The sequence below is a fragment of the Zootoca vivipara genome, chromosome 5, assembly GCF_963506605.1.
Source record: "Zootoca vivipara chromosome 5, rZooViv1.1, whole genome shotgun sequence".
Lineage (NCBI taxonomy): Eukaryota > Metazoa > Chordata > Lepidosauria > Squamata > Lacertidae > Zootoca > Zootoca vivipara.
In genome coordinates, this window is record NC_083280.1 from 27,701,928 (window position 1) to 27,720,170 (window position 18,243).

The 18,243-nt window shown below is 39.8% G+C and overlaps 1 protein-coding gene across 1 annotated transcript in view; it reads left to right on the forward strand.

Annotated features, from left to right (window-relative positions):
- The window catches only part of ATR (ATR serine/threonine kinase), a 51,583-nt gene that overhangs the window by 9,333 nt on the left and 24,007 nt on the right, over positions 1-18,243 (forward strand). Inside the window, exons 5-22 of the mRNA XM_035133767.2 lie at positions 403-593; positions 2,167-2,355; positions 2,711-2,931; positions 4,333-4,485; positions 5,584-5,785; positions 6,305-6,561; positions 7,705-7,895; positions 7,992-8,092; positions 8,572-8,743; positions 9,413-9,583; positions 10,214-10,408; positions 11,022-11,207; positions 11,845-11,937; positions 12,570-12,700; positions 13,053-13,196; positions 14,116-14,209; positions 14,951-15,076; positions 17,919-18,125. Of these exons, the coding sequence (XP_034989658.1) occupies positions 403-593; positions 2,167-2,355; positions 2,711-2,931; positions 4,333-4,485; positions 5,584-5,785; positions 6,305-6,561; positions 7,705-7,895; positions 7,992-8,092; positions 8,572-8,743; positions 9,413-9,583; positions 10,214-10,408; positions 11,022-11,207; positions 11,845-11,937; positions 12,570-12,700; positions 13,053-13,196; positions 14,116-14,209; positions 14,951-15,076; positions 17,919-18,125 (3,024 nt within the window). The remainder of the gene's footprint in view (positions 1-402; positions 594-2,166; positions 2,356-2,710; positions 2,932-4,332; positions 4,486-5,583; positions 5,786-6,304; positions 6,562-7,704; positions 7,896-7,991; positions 8,093-8,571; positions 8,744-9,412; positions 9,584-10,213; positions 10,409-11,021; positions 11,208-11,844; positions 11,938-12,569; positions 12,701-13,052; positions 13,197-14,115; positions 14,210-14,950; positions 15,077-17,918; positions 18,126-18,243) is intronic.

The following is an 18,243-nucleotide window of genomic DNA, read 5'->3' on the forward strand; positions in this document are numbered from 1 at the left end:
TAAATTTAAATTAAAAAATTCCTTCCAGTAGCACCTTAGAGACCAACTAAGTTTGTCATTGGTATGAGCTATGCACACGAAAGCTCATACCAATGACAAACTTAGTTGGTCTCTAAGGTGCTACTGGAAGGAATTTTTTAGTTTTGATTTGACTACGCCAGACCAACACGGCTACCTACCTGTAAATAAATTTTTAAAACCCCAATAATAAAAACAGGATTTAAAACAGCAGACAACAAAATTATCAAAGATAAAACCAACAGCTTAAAAGGCAAATGTACATAATGTCTGGGTATGTGTAGTAGGCGACGAAAGCATGATTTTTATGGTCACACCCCACCCTACCCCATTTCATAAAGTTCTGCAGCACTATTGAGGTGTGTCTGTGTTTATCTCCCTTAGTATCTGCTGAGTCCGCTTTATGCAGCCTTGATGACAGAAGCAGAAGAGATCATTCAGGAGCTGCAGTGTAGCAAGAATCCAGAGACATCTGATACTGATGGAGGAAGCAGCAGTAGCGATGAAGTTCCAGAAAAAAGACCACGTCTCAGTCGATCCTTAAAGCAGTCTAAGAAGTCAGCAGCTCCACCAGAGTATGATGGTTCACTTAGTAATTTCTAGAGAAATGTAGCTAATAATGCAATAAGCAATTGATGGAATTGATGTGGTCTTGAAAGCCTTGTCTTCACTTCTGCCTTATCTGTGCTTTCAATTATCCTATACAGCGGATTGTTCCTGCATTTCCCCCCATCCACATAGGCTGGGATACTGCATTTGAAGTGACTAGAATAAAACACGGATGGTTTGGGGGAAAGCACAAATGCAGCAGCCTTACTTGCCAAAATTGTATAATGCTTCAGTGCGGCAGCATAATTTAGCAGCTTAATCTGATGTATTATAATGTCATATTTCCCTGCGTTTTGAACATTAAGATATACATCAATTTCTAAGGAAATTAAGTGGATATATATATATATATATATATATATATATATATATATATATATATATATATACAAACACAGTTATTCTTCAGGCTGTCAAAATGAAAAGTATGTGATAATCACACAAGGGCATATGAATTTACACAGAGTGAAACAATAAACTTAAAAAAGGGAGGAAACCAAACAGTTTTTATAATGGAGCAAAAGAAAAAAAGGTTGAATATTATCCTGATGTTGCTGTTGCAAAATATCACAAATGGAAACCAATTTTCAACCAACTTTTTTTTCTATTGAGTATTAGACAAACTTCTATAATAAGTTAGCTTATCCGCCACACCTTTTTTGACCAACCCACAATCGGTTGAAAATTGCTTTCCCCTCAAATTCCTATGATGTATGTCAGTATATATTTTTAATTATCATGTGTCATATGGTAAGGAGTAAATATCTGGTTCAATTTAGCTATTTTCTCCTAATGTTTTTCCACATTCAGGGTTGTATTCAATGTTAGACCTACTCAGAGAAGATCTATTGGGTTGTATACAATGAAATTATCTCATTAGTGCAATAAGTTCCGTTTGCACAATGCATCCCTAGGTGCTTCCAAATCTGTTCTGGGCGTTCCTCCCACCACTGCGGAGCAGATTTTGCGGGGGGGGGGGGTGGAGGCGTATAGGGAGAGGAGAGGGAAAAGGAGTTCTGTTGTGCAAGCAGAATTTCTTGCACTAATGAGCCAATTTTCTTGGACACAACCATTTTAAATTAACGGATGTTACAAACAGGTTCATTAATTTAAGTGGGTCTATTCTGAATAGGACTAACATTGGATACATCTGTCAGTTTGTATAGCACCAGTGCTTTTTTTTCTAAAAAAATGATTAGGGGTGCTCTCATTTTCCTACTATTGAAATACTGCCCCTCAATGAGGCCAAACTTCGATTCACAAAATGTTTAGGGGTCTGCGTCCCCCCAGAAAAAAGCACTGTATAGGACCATACAAATTTCTTTTAAAAGGGATAGCTCAGTCAGTAGAGCACGGGACTCCCAATCTTAGGGTTATGGGTTCAAGCCCCACATTCGGCAAGATATTTCTGCATTGCAGGAGATTGGACTAAATGACCTTTGAGGACCCTTCCAACTCTACAAATTCTTTGATTCTAAAACATTCTTATTTTATAAATAAAACATTATTTACATTGTTCTAAAATTGATTGGTTTGCAGCCCCAGTCCTGTGAATATGAAAATGAAGAGCACACTATGGAGCGCTATAATCAAGAAAGTGGAATCTCTCCTCTTGCTTTTGGAACAAGACCTTCTTCCGGTGGAATTTCTACAAAACATAGAGGGAATTGCTTTAATAATTCAACTAGGTGTCCTGTGCACAGTGCATTCTACACAAAATTTCAGCAGGTAAAATTACCAGTCTTTGTAAACTACAAGTTTATAAACCACAAAGTTTACAAAGACACTGTGTACAAAAACTCACCCTGCTCATTGGTAGGTCAGCCTTTGAGTTGGCGAAAAGGTATTTTTAAAACATGCTTTTCCATGTAGCTTAAATTTATATCTTTTGTGCGGGAGAGGGCTTTGAATATTTGGACATGTGACAGAGCTGTAAAATGGATTGTGTTGTGTAAGGATTCTTTGCAGATCTGAGAAGTGATCAGACAACATTCTTGAGTTGTGAGAACAGCATTTGACTGAAATCAAACATGTCATATGATTAAGCCATTTCAGTAATCAGCTAACTTCTTTTCTTTAACAGCATACACCATCAAGTTGGTTTACACAACCATAAACATAATAGTACTGTTTGGCCTTCAGAATCAGGGGAGCATGTCCAGTTAACCTGGATATCATCAGAATTTATCATGAGAGCACTTAAAGCTTGTTGGAAGCTTTTAGATCCTGCTTCACGGATAGTTGACCTAGAACCAGTGATTCAAAGAGTCGTGAAAATAATTGATGCTTTACTTTATATGCAAGGTAAGATGCCATTTAACATAACAGTTGTTAACAAATGATACTCTTCTGAAAAAAATGCTGTTATTTAGCTAGTGCCTAATAAAGGATAAATGGTGCAATTACAGTAGTTCTCATAGAACATTGTTCAATTTGGTTGTATACTTTTTAATGCTTTGTTTATTGTTTATGACTATCTTTGCTATGTTTGTAGCTATGTAAATTTTTATATGTTGTAAGCAGCCTTGAGCATAGTTTTAACTCCAGAAAGGCGGCATACAAATAACACGATTGATTGATGGATTGATTGTGTTGTCATAATTAAATTGACAATATAATCAAAGAAGTAAAGAATGGATAGGGAAATGTTGAGAATTTGCTGCAACTGCCAAATAGAATTGCTATATTAAATTGTAATGGTTCAGGGAACAGAAGCAATAAGACAGAATAATTTTGTTGAGAACACTAAATGGTTAATACTGATACCAGTATTAAATTAATGGTTTATAATCTTTTGAACAAAAGTATATAAAGTCTCTGAATTTACTAAATGATGATGGTATTTACTGCTTAGTAACTAATTTGTATCTCACTGGACAATGTAAATATAAGCAGCTGTGGACCCCCCCCATTTTTATTTTTATTATTATTACTTACTTATTTCATTCATGAAACACTTCCCATGAGGCATCCTGAAACATATAGAAACATATATAGAACAATTGCATAAAAACGTGTGTGTGTGTGTATTCACACACACAATTGAAAACTCCACCGCCACACACATAAAATCAATTCAGTTCCAGTACAGATACTTTTATTCTGATTTGGGCCATTGGTCTATTTAGCCCTGATCTGTCTGCTCTGACAGACAGCTGGTTTCTAAGGTCTTTAGTCAGAGGTCTTCACAGCGTAACTAGGATGCTTTCATCTTAATGTGCCAGGGATTAAATTTGAGACTTGAGGCATGGCAACTATGTGGTCTGGCACTGTGGTGTAAACCACTGATCCTCTTGGGCTTGCCAGTCGGAAGGTCAGCAGTTCAAATCCCCTTTGCTCTGCCTCTTTCTTGTCAACCTAGCAGTTCGAAAGCACACCAGTGCAAGTAGATAAATAGGTACCGCTGCAGCGGGAAGGTAAATGGTGTTTCCGTGTGCTCTGCTTTCCATCACAGTGTCTTGTTGCACCAGAAGTGATTTAGTCATGCTGGCCACGTTACCTGGAAAGCCGTCTGTGGACAAACACTGGCTCCCTCGGCCTGAAAAATGAGATGAGCGTCACAACCTTTGACTGGACTTAACCGTCTAGGGGTCCTGTACCTTTACCTCTACCTTAACAATGACATGATGCCATCATTTTATCAGCAATGTAGATCAGTTTCATAAGCCACCTGAATTTGTGTTTGTTTTTTCCCTCCCCTAAAAGTAAAAATCCAGGTTAGCGATGAGATTATTGAAAATTTACTTGGAATGCTATGTCTGCCTTGGATTTCCAGCTACTCCAGTGACCCTCCAGTCAAGTTGCCTGCACTTAATGCAGATCTTCTGGTATTGAGTAAACATACTTCAAGCCATTTTTGTAAGTAAAAAAACCCAAATTTTGCTTCAAAATATATTTATGTTTCCACCCTATCATTCCCCCCAAGGTTTCTAGAAGTGGCTATCAGCAAAGAAAAACAACAGTGGCGATGGAACAACAAAATATTAATAAAAAAGAACAGTTTACAAAATATGCCAGCGACATTTAAGTTAAAACACAGCCAACACTAAAATGTCTAAAAGGCCCGGGCAAATAGAAAGGGCGCGTCATCTGGCACTGAAAAGATATGTAATGTCAGTGCCAGGCAAGTCTCTCAGGAGAGCATTCCAGAGTCAGGGTGCCATAGGCGAAAAGGCCCTGTCTTGGGTCATCAGCTGACTTACCTCGAAAGATCAACGTATTGAGGGATGAGATGAATTCTGAGACTGAATTATGCATGGAAATAAGGCTGTTCAGAGTGTTTAAAGGTTTGAACCAGTACTTTGACTCGTGCCTGAAAATGGACTGGGAGCTGGTGCTTTGTGTTAAGACTGGTGAAGTATGTTCAAGTCTCCTAGTTCCAGTCAGTTTTCTAACCACACTACTTTCCCCACAACTGAGGCCTCTGTGCCAAGTACACAGAGAGCCCCATGGCCAACATACTGCATTAACACAAATACGATATTGTCAGTGTAAATAACTGGCCACTTGCACTTGGATAACTGCTGTTCTCCATTGAAAAGATACTTTCTAGTTTGAATGCTTAAAAGTCCATATACTATTTGTGGAAAATCAAGGGTATAATGTGTGCAACCATTTATTTAGCTTTTGCTTTTAAAATATTGGCCTTAATGACTGCAGTCCTCTCGGTATGAAATAATATACCTTTGTGCTTCTGAACTTGCAGCAGTTTGACCATTAGGGGTGTTTATGAAATGTAAATTTGTTTTCAATGCTTTATTGATCTATATATTTATTTATGGTACACAGTTGGCTTGTGTATTTTAGTCATCTTTTGTATATAATTAGACTTGGAGATTGATTTTTGTTTTTACCTAGTGGTTTATAATTTTTTAAAATAAAATATGTGGCTGCCAATTTAAAAAAAGGCTAGATTGTTGTCCTTCTAGTGCTTTTGTATTTTTTTTTCCCTTTTAGCACCTGAGATTCAGTCGAATTGCATGTTTCTTCTTTCTCTGATTCCACGAAGATTATTACATCTGAAGTGGAGGGATTCTTTATATCAGCGTACCCTGCAGAGTCCGCATGAAATTATCAGAGCTAACTGTGTTAAAGGGTTTCCTTTCCTGTTACAGCAGTCAGATGTAAAATCCTCCACCACTTTGCTTGGATCTTTCTTGTAAGTAGTGGTTTTAATTCCAAATCAAGTTGGGGAAGGGAAGAATGATCTGCCAGCTAATGGATCGTACAAAGACCTTGTCAAATACGAGAGGTGCAGCTGAGGTGGGTTATGGTAGAGAGGATGGAAATGTATGACAAGCCATGCCACTTCTTCTGTCGCACATATATAGGAAGTGTGTTCCATCACATGGGTGGCTTGTTTCCCTTTTCTGGACTTGCTAGGGTGTCTGGATGCAGCGCCATTAATGCAAGGAATTTTGGCTGTGCAACAGAACTTCCCTTCTTACCCCTTACCATATGCTGCCCTAAATATTTATGGGATTTTCCACAACCTTCAGGAGAGGGGTGAGAGAGGGGGCATGTTTTATTGTACAAGAAGAAATCCTTGTCTTAACAGAAGGATTTAATTGAATACCACTCTTAGGTTTCTTTTGAAAGTGGTACACCCAGCAGCATTTACTGTTGTAAGAATAATGGTATATGTAGAGAAGGCACTGGACACTTCTTTTTATTTCAGAGACCACATAGAGGATGAATCTCTATTAGTCCAAAAAGCTTATGCCAGTATCATTGGAAAACTGGCTTGCTGTCTTTCCGGCAACTTCATTATAAGACCTTCCACAACTAAACCTGCCGTCGAGCCCCAAAGTTGTGACATCCTCTGTAGTAAAGTTATCGTGACTTCTTCCGAGCAAATGTGTGCTGTAAGAGCAGATGTCTTTAAGCCATTTTTAAACCTCCTTGAAAGCAATGTAGCCAGTTCAGTAAAGCTTGGTAAGTTCTTTAAACATACACTATTTTATTTTACTGTCTCTTTTTTGCATGTTGTTTCTGCAGTGTTATTTTACTTGGTAAACACAACATAATAATGTGAAGTGCTCTTATTCTATGTGCTAGCCAGCCGTGCCTTTTTTCGGGATTCTCCATTCCATCTCTCTTTGTGGTTTTCAGTTGCCCTCTTTCCCACTCCTGCCCACAAAAGACCCTCAAAATTTTTGTGGCACCTGAGTAGACTGAGCACCCTCAATAATTCTGATTTGGCTACTTAGCTGTCATAGCACCTAAGTTTACCATTAGCAGATGTTAAAGTTGATCCAGTGACAGGTATGGAAGCGTGGATGTTTGTGCGGAGTTCCTTGCTTGCAAGAGCTTTATGTCCATTCTTCTGGATCAAAGAGTTGATAGGGAGGCACACCTGCAAGGTGTGAAGCATGGCTGGTGAGAAGGATACTGTACCTCTTTCTTTGGGAAATGAGAGAGCATCCCAGTGACTTCTGCAACAGGGTATCATTGCTGACCCCTCCACAGTACAAGAGTCAGTGTGCTGCTTTTCAGTGTAGCAGGTGCTGCTGCTCTTGGGAAATGAGAGGTTGTTCTTCCCTGGCACCCTTCCATTGAGAAATGGGAGAGCAAATAACATGCAACTGCCTGGGTCTCTACTGTCCTTCCCCATGCCTCAATGTAAGGCGAATCCATTTCATTTCAAGTTATTCAACCAGGAAATAAGGAAGGCAACTTCCTTGTCCTGCCAGAAGGACAGGGCTTGGTCATCAATGTGGCCTGTGGTCTCCTGTGCTAAAATGTAAGAGGAGAGGCAATATATTCTGTCTAATCTGTATGTGTTACCCAGATTTTGAAATCTAAACTAGAATGTTGTTGCTTTTTCAAAAAGTACTTAATAACATGTGGTGAAAATATTTGTGAGTGGACCTCATAGTCTGTCTTAAATGTTTTTTATCTTTTGTTAACATGATTGTAATTTGGGGTAACCCAAATTATACATGCTTGATTTTTTATATATAAACAAAACCAATTTTAACATGTATAAAATACGGTACTGCACCGTGTCGTGTTAACTTTCGCCTTACGATAAATGAAAATTGTTGAATGTGTTGTTTCTGTTACTTGCTCTTCTAGTATTAATAGAGAACATTCCTCTCCTTTGTAAACACCTGGACTTCAAAAAAGATGAATTAAATGTAAAAGCTATTGTTGGGGCTTTCTTAAAGCTAATGGAAGATCCTGACAAAGATGTAAGAATGGCCTTTAGTGGCTGCATCAAATACATACTGGATTCTTCAGACTCAGAGGAAGAGTTCATTAAAGAGGTGAATTCCTTAAGTATCTTGAAGCCTGAAAGAGAGAGCAACCTTGATATGTAATCACAATAATGAATGCATATCATTTCAAATTTGCTGTTTCAGCTCTTCGTTTCGAGAATGAAAGAAGCCTACACAAATGCTAAAATATCAAAAAATAGTGAGCTGAAGGATACATTGATTCTCACAACGGGTGATATTGGAAGGTACATTTTAGTGTATTCCTTTCTAACTTCTCTTAAGTATTCTGGTTTCAGGAGACTGACTTACGGAATATTCTTATCAATTACTTTCTTTATGAATCACTTTCCATGAGGCATCCCGTAACAATTTACAGAACAATTTTGTATATACTGTAATGACAGCGAAAACTTATGCACATATAAAAAGGATTTTAGTTTTTTTAAAAAATAAAAATAAACCAGCACATATATAGAATCAATTCAAATATGTGATAAATGTCTTTACTTGAACTGCTTGCTGAAGGCTTCAGTATGTGGTTTAAAGACAATGGAGAATAATATTCAGTATTTTAAGAACTTGATAGCATCTCTGTACAGTAAAACAAAATGAGAATTTCCGTATTCTGTTTTGGCATGTTATCCATATTCTGTTTTGGCAATTATCTAGTGCATTGGTGTTACTTTCAAGCAATGTCTGTCTTTTTCCCCTTTTACTTTGTAAGGGCAACGAAAGGGAGCTTGGTGCCCTTTGCACTCTTGCACTTGTTGCATTGCTTGTTGTCCAAATCGGCCTCTGTGGCTGGAGCAGCATATACAGAAATCAGAGCTTTGGCTGCCACCAAGTCTATAAAGCTGCAAGCCTTTTTCAGTCAATACAAGAAACCAATCTGTCAGGTAAGAAGCCCGAATAATATAGGACGAATACATTGCATTAACCTTTTGATTGCTTATCGTACCATAGAGGGCTACAAGATCATGTGCCCCCAACTTCTCCCCTAATGTACACATATTCCTCTTGCCCACTGTGGGGAAGAATTGTAGTTAAGAGTTACACATACTCCAACCCTAACCATGATTTGTGTTAACCATGGCTTGCAAACCTTGGTTAATGGAGGTCCCTTGGTTGGTGTAGATACAAACTTAATGATGGTATAAAATGAAAGCAGTTAGCATGAGTGGAGACATGGGTTCTAAAGGGAGTGTGTGACCCTGCAGCCCACTCTTGTCTCTTAGTTATGGCTGGAGACCTGGAGAATTTTGTTCTGTCTTGGGCACAGACAAAGAGGATTCTAAAGTCAAAAGCTGTTAAAACCATTTCTATGCTAATATTTTCATTGTTGGCAGGAGAGCTGGATCTTAATTGTTTTGCGTTTGGCAGGAGTTTTCTGGTGGGGACAGCATTCATTAGCAGAACTGTAAGCGGTGGCTGATTGTAAAGAACAAAAACCAATACCTTTGCTCTTTAGTCAGCTGAATGTTTATATCTGGCATAATTGTCCTGAGGTAAGAATTCTAACTTCTGTATGAGAGAAATAACAGTGAAATGTATCTCTCGATGCTTAGTTTTTAGTGGAATCTCTGCACTCCAGGCAGTCGGCAATGATTTCTAACACTCCTGGCCAGAGCACCGAAATACAGAAACAAGAAATTGCTCATCAAAGGGAAGCTGCCCTGGACATGTTATCTGAAATTGCCAATGTTTTTGATTTTCCAGACCTCAATCGTTTTCTCAGTGTAAGTTGATGATGGTCTAGTAAGAATAAGTCTTTGCCTGTGTTTCCCATCTCAGTTTTCTCAATTCTTCCTTCATAAACCGTTGGTATTACTGGAGATGATTATGCAGATTGGTAAAATTCCTACTTTCCCCCCCATTTATTACATTTTTAGCTCACCCTACTCTTGCAAGGAGCTGAAGGTGCTATATGTGCTTCTTCTACCCACACACCCATTTTATCACCCCAGCAACAACTGTGAGGTAATTTATTTCCCCAAGTGAAAGGGGAGCCGAGAAAAGGGCTCCTTTTTCCCCACAGGCCTTTTCCTCTGCCATATATTTTGCCTTCTTCCACATTTTTATAGGAAGGGTTATTTTAGCTTGGAGCCTGTTGTGTTTTGTGAAAGATGCCGATTCTTTGCTAAATAAACCCATGAAACTTATTAACTGTAGGGATTTCCCAGTGTTGGTTGTTTGAGGTTTTCCCCATCGTTGAAAAGTTATTTGTCTGCCTTTCTGCGTGTGCCCTTTCAGGCCAGTAAGTTTGGAGCTTATCATTTTTAACCACAAACCAATGTGCATCTTCACGTGGACAAGGGGAAGGAAATGAGGTGTCAAAGCTCATTTTGGCTGTGTCTCTATTTTGCCAGCGGACTCTCCAAGTTCTTCTGCCAGACCTTGCTGCCAAGGCCAGCCCTGCAGCCTCTGTACTTATTCGAACGATAGCGAAACAGCTAAATGTAAACCGCAGAGAGATCCTCATCAACAACTTCAAGTACATCTTCTCTCATCTAGTCTGCTTCTGTAGTAAAGATGAGCTCGAGCGAGCACTCCACTATCTCAAGGTAGTTTTGTTTTGCACTTGGTCTATGAAACTTGGGGAAAATAAGAATAATAAGGTTGGGGATTATATTGAAGCACACAAATAAGTGACTTGTATTCTCAAGATAAGAACTCAGTGCAAGCATGTTACTAGCATAATGAATATTTTCGGTAGGCCTAAAATATTCTGGGTTCAAACAAGCCAAGAAACCAAAAATATATGCCTAAAATTAATCTGGTCAAGAAAAATTCTCAGTCAACAGTTTCTACTGTTTCTAGATCCATAACCAGTCTAGATCAGGGCAGAGCAAGTGGGCTAATTGGCATGGGCCTACGATATTGAGGGTGCCTACTCTGAATCTCCCTGGTAAAGGCAAAGGGGCCCTTTGGTAAAGATTTTTGAAATGAGGCCTACATTTTCCAACTGGCCTGGGCCTATTACCAGCTTTGCATGGCACTGTCCATAACCAAAACCAACTTGTGCACCAAGATCTTTTCTTGATGTGTGTTGATAGCAGTTGTTCACTAAAATCCTTGGCTAGGGGTTTGCATTTCTGCATTATTATCTCTTATTGTTGTGCATATGTCTGGTCTGTTCTTTATTTCTTTGTTTGTTTTTTCATTTGTGTTCCATAGAATGAAACCGAAATCGAACTTGGAAGTTTGCTGAGACAGGACTACCAGGGATTGCATAATGAATTATTGCTACGTATAGGAGAGCACTACCAGCAGGTCTTCAATGGTTTGTCGATTCTGGCTTCATTTGCCTCCAACGATGACCCATATCAAGGACCAAAGGACATCACCTGTCCCGAGCGAATGGCAAGTAGCAGTGCCATCACCGTTTTCTTTGTATCGCTTTAGAAGGAAAGGATGGCTTTTGTTCTTGTATTATGGTATGCCATTAAGTATACAGAAGAGAGGGAGAGGGGTTTTTTTGCATTTCAGGAAGAGTTTTCAGAACATTAAAAGGGAGCCTTGTGGGATAAGACCAAAGATCCATCTAGTACAGCGTTCTGTTTGCATAGTGACCAGCCAGATACCTTTGGTAAGCCCACAAGAAGGAAATGAGTGGATCTTTCAGAAGAGCCCAATATCATGAACAAAATCAGCAAATTGAACAAGCAGCTGGTTCTGAGTTTTTTTGCTATGGAAGTTACTAGTGGGAAGTAATTTGTTACGGACATAACATCCCAAGCAGATTAGCTTTGTTTAAATGCAGAACTGCACTGAACCAACCAGGTTATATTTGAAAGCATGAACTCCTTGATTAAGAAAGATCAGCAATTCATTGGACCCTGGGAAGTTCTAATTTTCCAGAGTGGTTGTGCAAAGGTAGTATTTTACCATACATTATTTTGCACATCAACTATATATTTAAAGAGCGGGTGTGCTGTGGGGTTCTCTTAGTAATGTGTTTTAAAGTGGAATATTTTCAGAGTATTATTTTTATGACTAGGCTGATTACCTGCAACCAAAATTGCTGGGCATCTTGGCCTTCTTCAACATGCAGTTGTTAAGCTCCAGCATAGGAATTGAAGATAAGAAAATGGTGAGTGAACTCTGTCTGGGCGGTAGAACCCCTATGTGGAGTTTCATTTGACACAGGTATAATTCTGGGATTAAGGAAGAAACTGGGACAGTGCTAAATTTCTTTGGAGCCTGGTGGAAAAAGATAGAAGTCCAAATGCAAAAGAGAATAAAGGGTGGTGAACAGTTACATACCAGGAGTCCCCAAACTACGGCCCGCGGGCCAGATGCGGCCCAAGTGGCCTCCCAATCCGGCCCGCGATGACCCCCGCTGCCGCCGCCCGCTCTTACAGCGCGCAGCGCGATGGCACACTTCCAGATCGGAAAAAAGCGCCAAAAATCGTTTGTGTGCATGCGTATGGGCCTCTTCCGACCCAGAAGAGGTCATTTCTGGTGCACTTCCGGGTAGGCCTATACGCATGCGCACAAACGATTTTCGGCAATTTTCCCGACCTGGAAGCGCGCCACCGCGCCAGTAAGTGTGTGTGCACATGCACACGGGCGCACACTCCCCCGCCCTCCGGCCCACCGCATGATCGCCGCGGCGGGCACCGGCCCAAAGCCGGGTAAGTCTGGGGACCCCTGGTTACATACTTTTATCATGCAGCTTGGTTGTTAAAAAGAATTCTTCTTTTTTCTTCTTCTCAATTGGAGGCCTTAAATAGCTTGATGGCTTTAATGAAGCTTATGGGCCCTAAACATATAAGTGCAGTAAGAGTGAAGATGATGACAACACTCAGGACAGGGCTGAGATACAAGGATGATTTCCCCGAGTTGTGCTGCAGGTAAGAACACTGTGTACTGATTTATGACTACAGCCTAAGGCAGTGATGGCCAAACTTGGCCCTCCAGCTGTTTTGAGACTACAACTCCTATCAACCCCAGCCAACAGAACCAGTGTTCAGGGATGATGGGAATTGTGGTCCCAAAACAGCTGGAGGGCCAAGTTTGGCCATCACTGGTCTAAGGGCTTTATTGTGACTTATGGTGAATCCCTGTGTGAGTAACTGCAAATAATTATGGTGCAGACACCTCATGATTGATTTTTTATTTTTATGTCTCTGTACTGAGAAATATATAGCCATACTCTGTATGTTATGATGCTGAGATTAATTTTTTTTAATCCTCTTTGTTTAGGGCTTGGGACTGCTTTGTTCGCTGCTTGGATCAAAGTAACCTTGGCTCCCTTCTCAGTCACGTGATAGTAGCTCTGCTGCCCCTCATACATATTCAGCCAAAAGAAACAGCAGCTGTCTTCCATTTTCTTATCGTTGAGAACAGGTATTCTAACATAAAACATTTGAATAATGATTTTGGTGGTATCGTACCGACAGTCAGTTTAGAGAAGAGCTGCAGCCAAAATTGTGTATAGTCTGGTGTTAAAAAAAAATAAAAATCTGTAGTAAGGTAATTAAAATTTTATGACCTCCATAAAGGAGAAACTTTGCATTATTTGTTTTGCATAATTTATTCTACAAATATGCTGTTCGTTATTAATTATTCTGATAGGTGTGTGGAAGGGCCAGAACTATGCAGAGTCTTGAAGTCCCCCCCCCCAAGAAACACGGTTACAAAGTCCCTTTCACAGGAGGTGAATTGGAAAGGGGTCCTTTCACAGATACTGGGGGAGGGGGCAATACAAAATTTCATTCAGGTACATGGGAAGCCCACACTGTCTGCCGCTTCTTTTTATTTTAACTTTCCTCCCTCCCCTACCCCTTGTCAGCAGCAAACAGCAGAGAATTGGAGAGTAGGGGTACAAAGTGGTTCTCTTGTCAAAACTTCTGACCCAGCTTTTATATATCTGAATCCAGTGCTATTTTTCTAGAAAAAAGAGGTGCTCACCATGAACACCTCCCCTGTTCTCTTAGAATGACAATGGTGCCCACCTGAGAGGTGTCAGAAAGGAGTTCCTGTGAGTTCCCACAGAAAAATGCCCTGTCTAAATCTATATCTGAATACAAAAATAAAATATCTATAGATTTTTCTCAACTGTAATAGTTATTCAGTTTTGCTGATTCTAGCCAAATCACTGAACAAATATGGGTTGGAACAATGGCAAGTCTTGAAGTTTATATAAATACAGTAGCTCCCTTTTAGTTTGTTTTTAAATTATTATTATTTCATTGTACTGCGGGTTGTTGTTGTTTTTTAAAAAAGTGCATGAGTGTTTTGTAAGAGATCTTGTTTTATTCATTAGGAATGCAGTACAAGATTTTCTACATGAAATATATTTTCTACCTGACCATCCTGAACTAAAAGATATTCAAGTCGTTCTTCAGGAATATAGGAAGGTATAGATTTCATTATATTTTGATATTTAAAAACAGAATGTTCATTTGAAGTTGGAAGTGGGGTGTTGAATATCAATGATGTCCAAAGGGTTACAGCATTCCAGTGTTTGTGTAAATGTGGCTCAATTAGCATGCTGTGTTAAACCAATGGTTTACTGTGAACATATAGATAATTCTCGCTTCACTTCTCCTCTAATGTAAATGGTAACCATGAGCCCTGCCTTAGCGTTTTGTCCGAACCAGGAATGGTGGTTTGTTTCATTCCAAACTACAAGGTGAAGACAGGGTTTGCTGTTGGATTACTAATTATGATTTGTTAGAAGCAAAACAAACCATAATCCCATAAATCAGGGATCGGGATTTATTGCTTACACTGGGGGAGAAGTAAAGTGGGAGGAGCAACCATGATGCTCATATTAAACCATGAACTATTAATTACCATGGTGTGCAAACACTGCTAGTGGGAGAAATATTCCTGAAAATTGATCTGTAAGATTCCCTCATGCTGTTTGTCCTAGTGATAGACAAGCATAAACGTTATGAACAATATAATATGGCACAGACCACTTCCCTTTTCCCACCAAAACCAACTGGGGGTTATACTCAACTAAGTTGGAGTAGACTCATTGAAATAAATGGACTTTAGTATGACTAATGTTGTGTAACCCCCCCACTGTGTGTTGGTACATTTAACAATGGGTTTGTTCATTGAAACGCATACTCCGATGTATTTTGCCTTAGGAGACTTCCAGGAGCACAGACTTGCAGACAGCGCTACAGCTCTCCATGAAGGCTATTCAGCACGAGAATGTAGATGTTCGGATTCATGCTCTGACCAGCCTGAAAGAAACATTATATAAAAACCAAGTAAGTAAAACGGTAAAGCTCAAAGGCTCTGAGATGGGTAGCTAGCACTGCAATTCTGTATGCGTTAATTTGGGAGTAAGTACCATTGAAATTAGGGACCCTGGCGGCACTGTGGGTTAAACCACAGAGCCTAGGGCTTGCTGATAAGAAGGTTGGCGGTTTGAATCCCTGCGACGGGGTGAGCTCCCGTTGCTCGGTCCCAGCTCCTAGCAGTTCGAAAGAACATCAAAGTGCAAGTAGATAAATAGGTACCGCTACAGCGGGAAGGTAAACAGCGTTTCCATGTGCTGCTCTGGTTTGCCAGAAGTGGCTTTGTCATGCTGGCCACATGACCTGGAAGCTGTACACCGGTTCCCTCGGCCAATTACGTGAGATGAGCGCTGCAACCCCAGAGTCGGTCACGAATGGACCTAATGGGTCAGAGGTCCCTTTTTCCTTTACCTTACTATTGAAATTAGTGGGACTTGCATCTGAATAGACATGTAGGATTGTGCTGTAAATATCACACAATGTATCTAGAATCATAAAACTACACCATTGATTCTAAAACTACATTATGAATATGAACGCAATTAAAAATAAGCCAAGATATTGCCTATGCCAGCAATATCTGCTATTGGCTTTGTGATGAATTTCTCTTACTTAATTTCATATTAACAAAGCTACCCCTTTGATTTTAGAATGAAAGAAATGTAAACGTAGCTTGCATTCTAAGAATCCTACAGTGAATCAAGGTAAAATTGATTGGTATGTTAAGGAAGTAATAAGAGATATTATTTGACAGTGAAGTTAAGTAGAAAAGGATATGTTTATATAACCTATAAATACGATTGAAAACAAGATGTAGAAAGTACTAAAGATGATATACATTGTAACGCAGTTGGGAAGTACTGGAGGAAGTCAACAATGTAAGAACATATGATAGATAATTAGAGTCCTTTGCTTTTTTCCCTCCCCCCCCCTTTCTTATTGTTGTGGTTTTGGTTTTCTATACTCTTTTTTTTGTATGTTTGTATTGTATTCATTTTCAGATTTGTGTTTTGGGTGTTTTTTTCCTTTGTGTATTTTTAAGCTTATAAAATAAAATAAAATTCATTAAAAAATTTCCTACAGTGAAGCCACACCCCCATTGTTAATTCTGATCTTTATCCAAATAGACTTCTTTTGCTCCCACCAAAGAAAGAGAGTATTTCTATTTTATCTAGGGTTCCAAAGCACTCAATCATTTGTAGTATAATGTCTGTTTCTTCCTTTCTCTTGTCAGCATTGCTGAGAAAGGTGATCTATGCTAGATAAATTATGTGATATTCAGTTACCAGTCACACAGTAAAGGAGCTTGTCGTTTTCAGTGTCAGCCTGACAAGAGAAGAGAGATTTGTTGTATGTGGTACCATCTTTCTCCTTGGCTTTTTAAAGTATCCGTTTCTTAATTCTACCTTAATGTGCACAATTGTACTCGCAGAGTAATTACTGGACAATAGGGAGCATTCCCCCACACATTCTCTAATGTTCGCCTTTTGTTTTTGAGACCTTTCATTGGATTGCCCAGCACTGATTTGACTTGGATGAGAGAGAGAGAGCTCCTTTAGTAACTTGTGGAGGATACCAAGCATTTAGATCTATTCTAATCTGTTTTCTGGCCTGCATTCAAGATGGAAAACACGTTGGTTGCCATGTTGTATGATCTATTCTGTGCACTCAGAAGTGTCAACCCCACATTCAGAGACCCTTGACAGCCTCTGAGGTGATGTGCACGTCATAAATTTAAAGTACATGACTCCCACCCAAAGAATCCTGGGAATGATAGTTTATCCCCTCCCAGTTCCTAGAATTCTTTGAGTGAAGTCATGTACTTTAAATGTACAGTGGTACCTCGGTTTTTGAACATCTCGGAATTCGAACGTTTCGGTTTCCAAACACAGAAAATCCGGAAGTAAATGCTTTGGTTTTCAAACACTTTTCAGAAGTTGAACATGCTACGCGGCTTCTTAAGTAAATGCTTCCAGAAGTAAATGCTTCAGTTTTCGAACGTTTCAGAACTCAAAAACAGTCTTCCGGAACAGATTACATTCGAAAACCAAGGTACCACTGTATAGTGTGTACATAGCCTGAGTTGGATGGGTTAATAACTGACCTGGTATAAGGGCCCCATCTTGTGTCTATTTCATTCAGTGCCTAGGGCTTACTCTACCTGGAAAACACAATGAGTTTGTAGTATTAACTGTATTGAGTTTTTATTTTCCTTATAACTGTGCTACATAAAAAGAAGACATTAATAATTACATTTGCGTCTGTACTAGAATTGTGCTTAGATGTTCTAATTGAATTGTTGCTTGTGTGTTTGCTGCCCAGGGCTCCTTTAGGAGGAAGGCTGGTATATGAATTAAATAAATAACAAAATAATTAATACGGTAAAGGTAAAGGTACCCTTGACCATTAGATCCAGTTGTGGACAACTCTGGGGTTGCGGCGCTCATCTCGCTCTATAGGCCGAGGGAGCCGGCGTTTGTCCGCAGACGGCTTCTGGGTCATGTGGCCAGCATGACTAAGCCGCTTCTGGCGAACCAGAGCAGCGCACGGAAATGCTGTTTACTTTCCTGCCAGAGCGGTACCTATTTATCTACTTGCACTTTGACGTGCTTTCGAACTGGTAGGTTGGCAGGAGCTGGGACTGAGCAACAGGAGCTCACCCGTCGCAGGGATTCGAACCGCCAACCTTCTGATCGGCAAGCCCTAGGCTCTGTGGTTTAGACCACAGCACCACCTGCATCCCAAATTAATATGGTATCACATTGGAATATGAAGTATGCATGTATAACTTGCTCTCCCCCCCCCCCTTTAGGAGAAGCTGATAAAATATGCAACAGATAGCGAAACTGTGGAGCCAGTTATTTCCCAGCTGGTGACTGTCCTATTAATTGGCTGTCAAGATGTGAATTCTCATGCCCGGCTACTTTGTGGAGAATGTTTAGGTGAACTGGGAGCTATAGATCCAGGCAGGCTGGACTTCTCAACAAGCAACAACCAAGGAAAAGGGCTTACATTTGTGGTAAGGAATGCTAATACTGGCATCTCATGTTGTAGGTATCTTTGTATCAAGGCAAGGAGAAATTGTATAGGGTTGTATGCAATGCTGCTGCTCTTTTCACACAACGTACTTCTGAAGG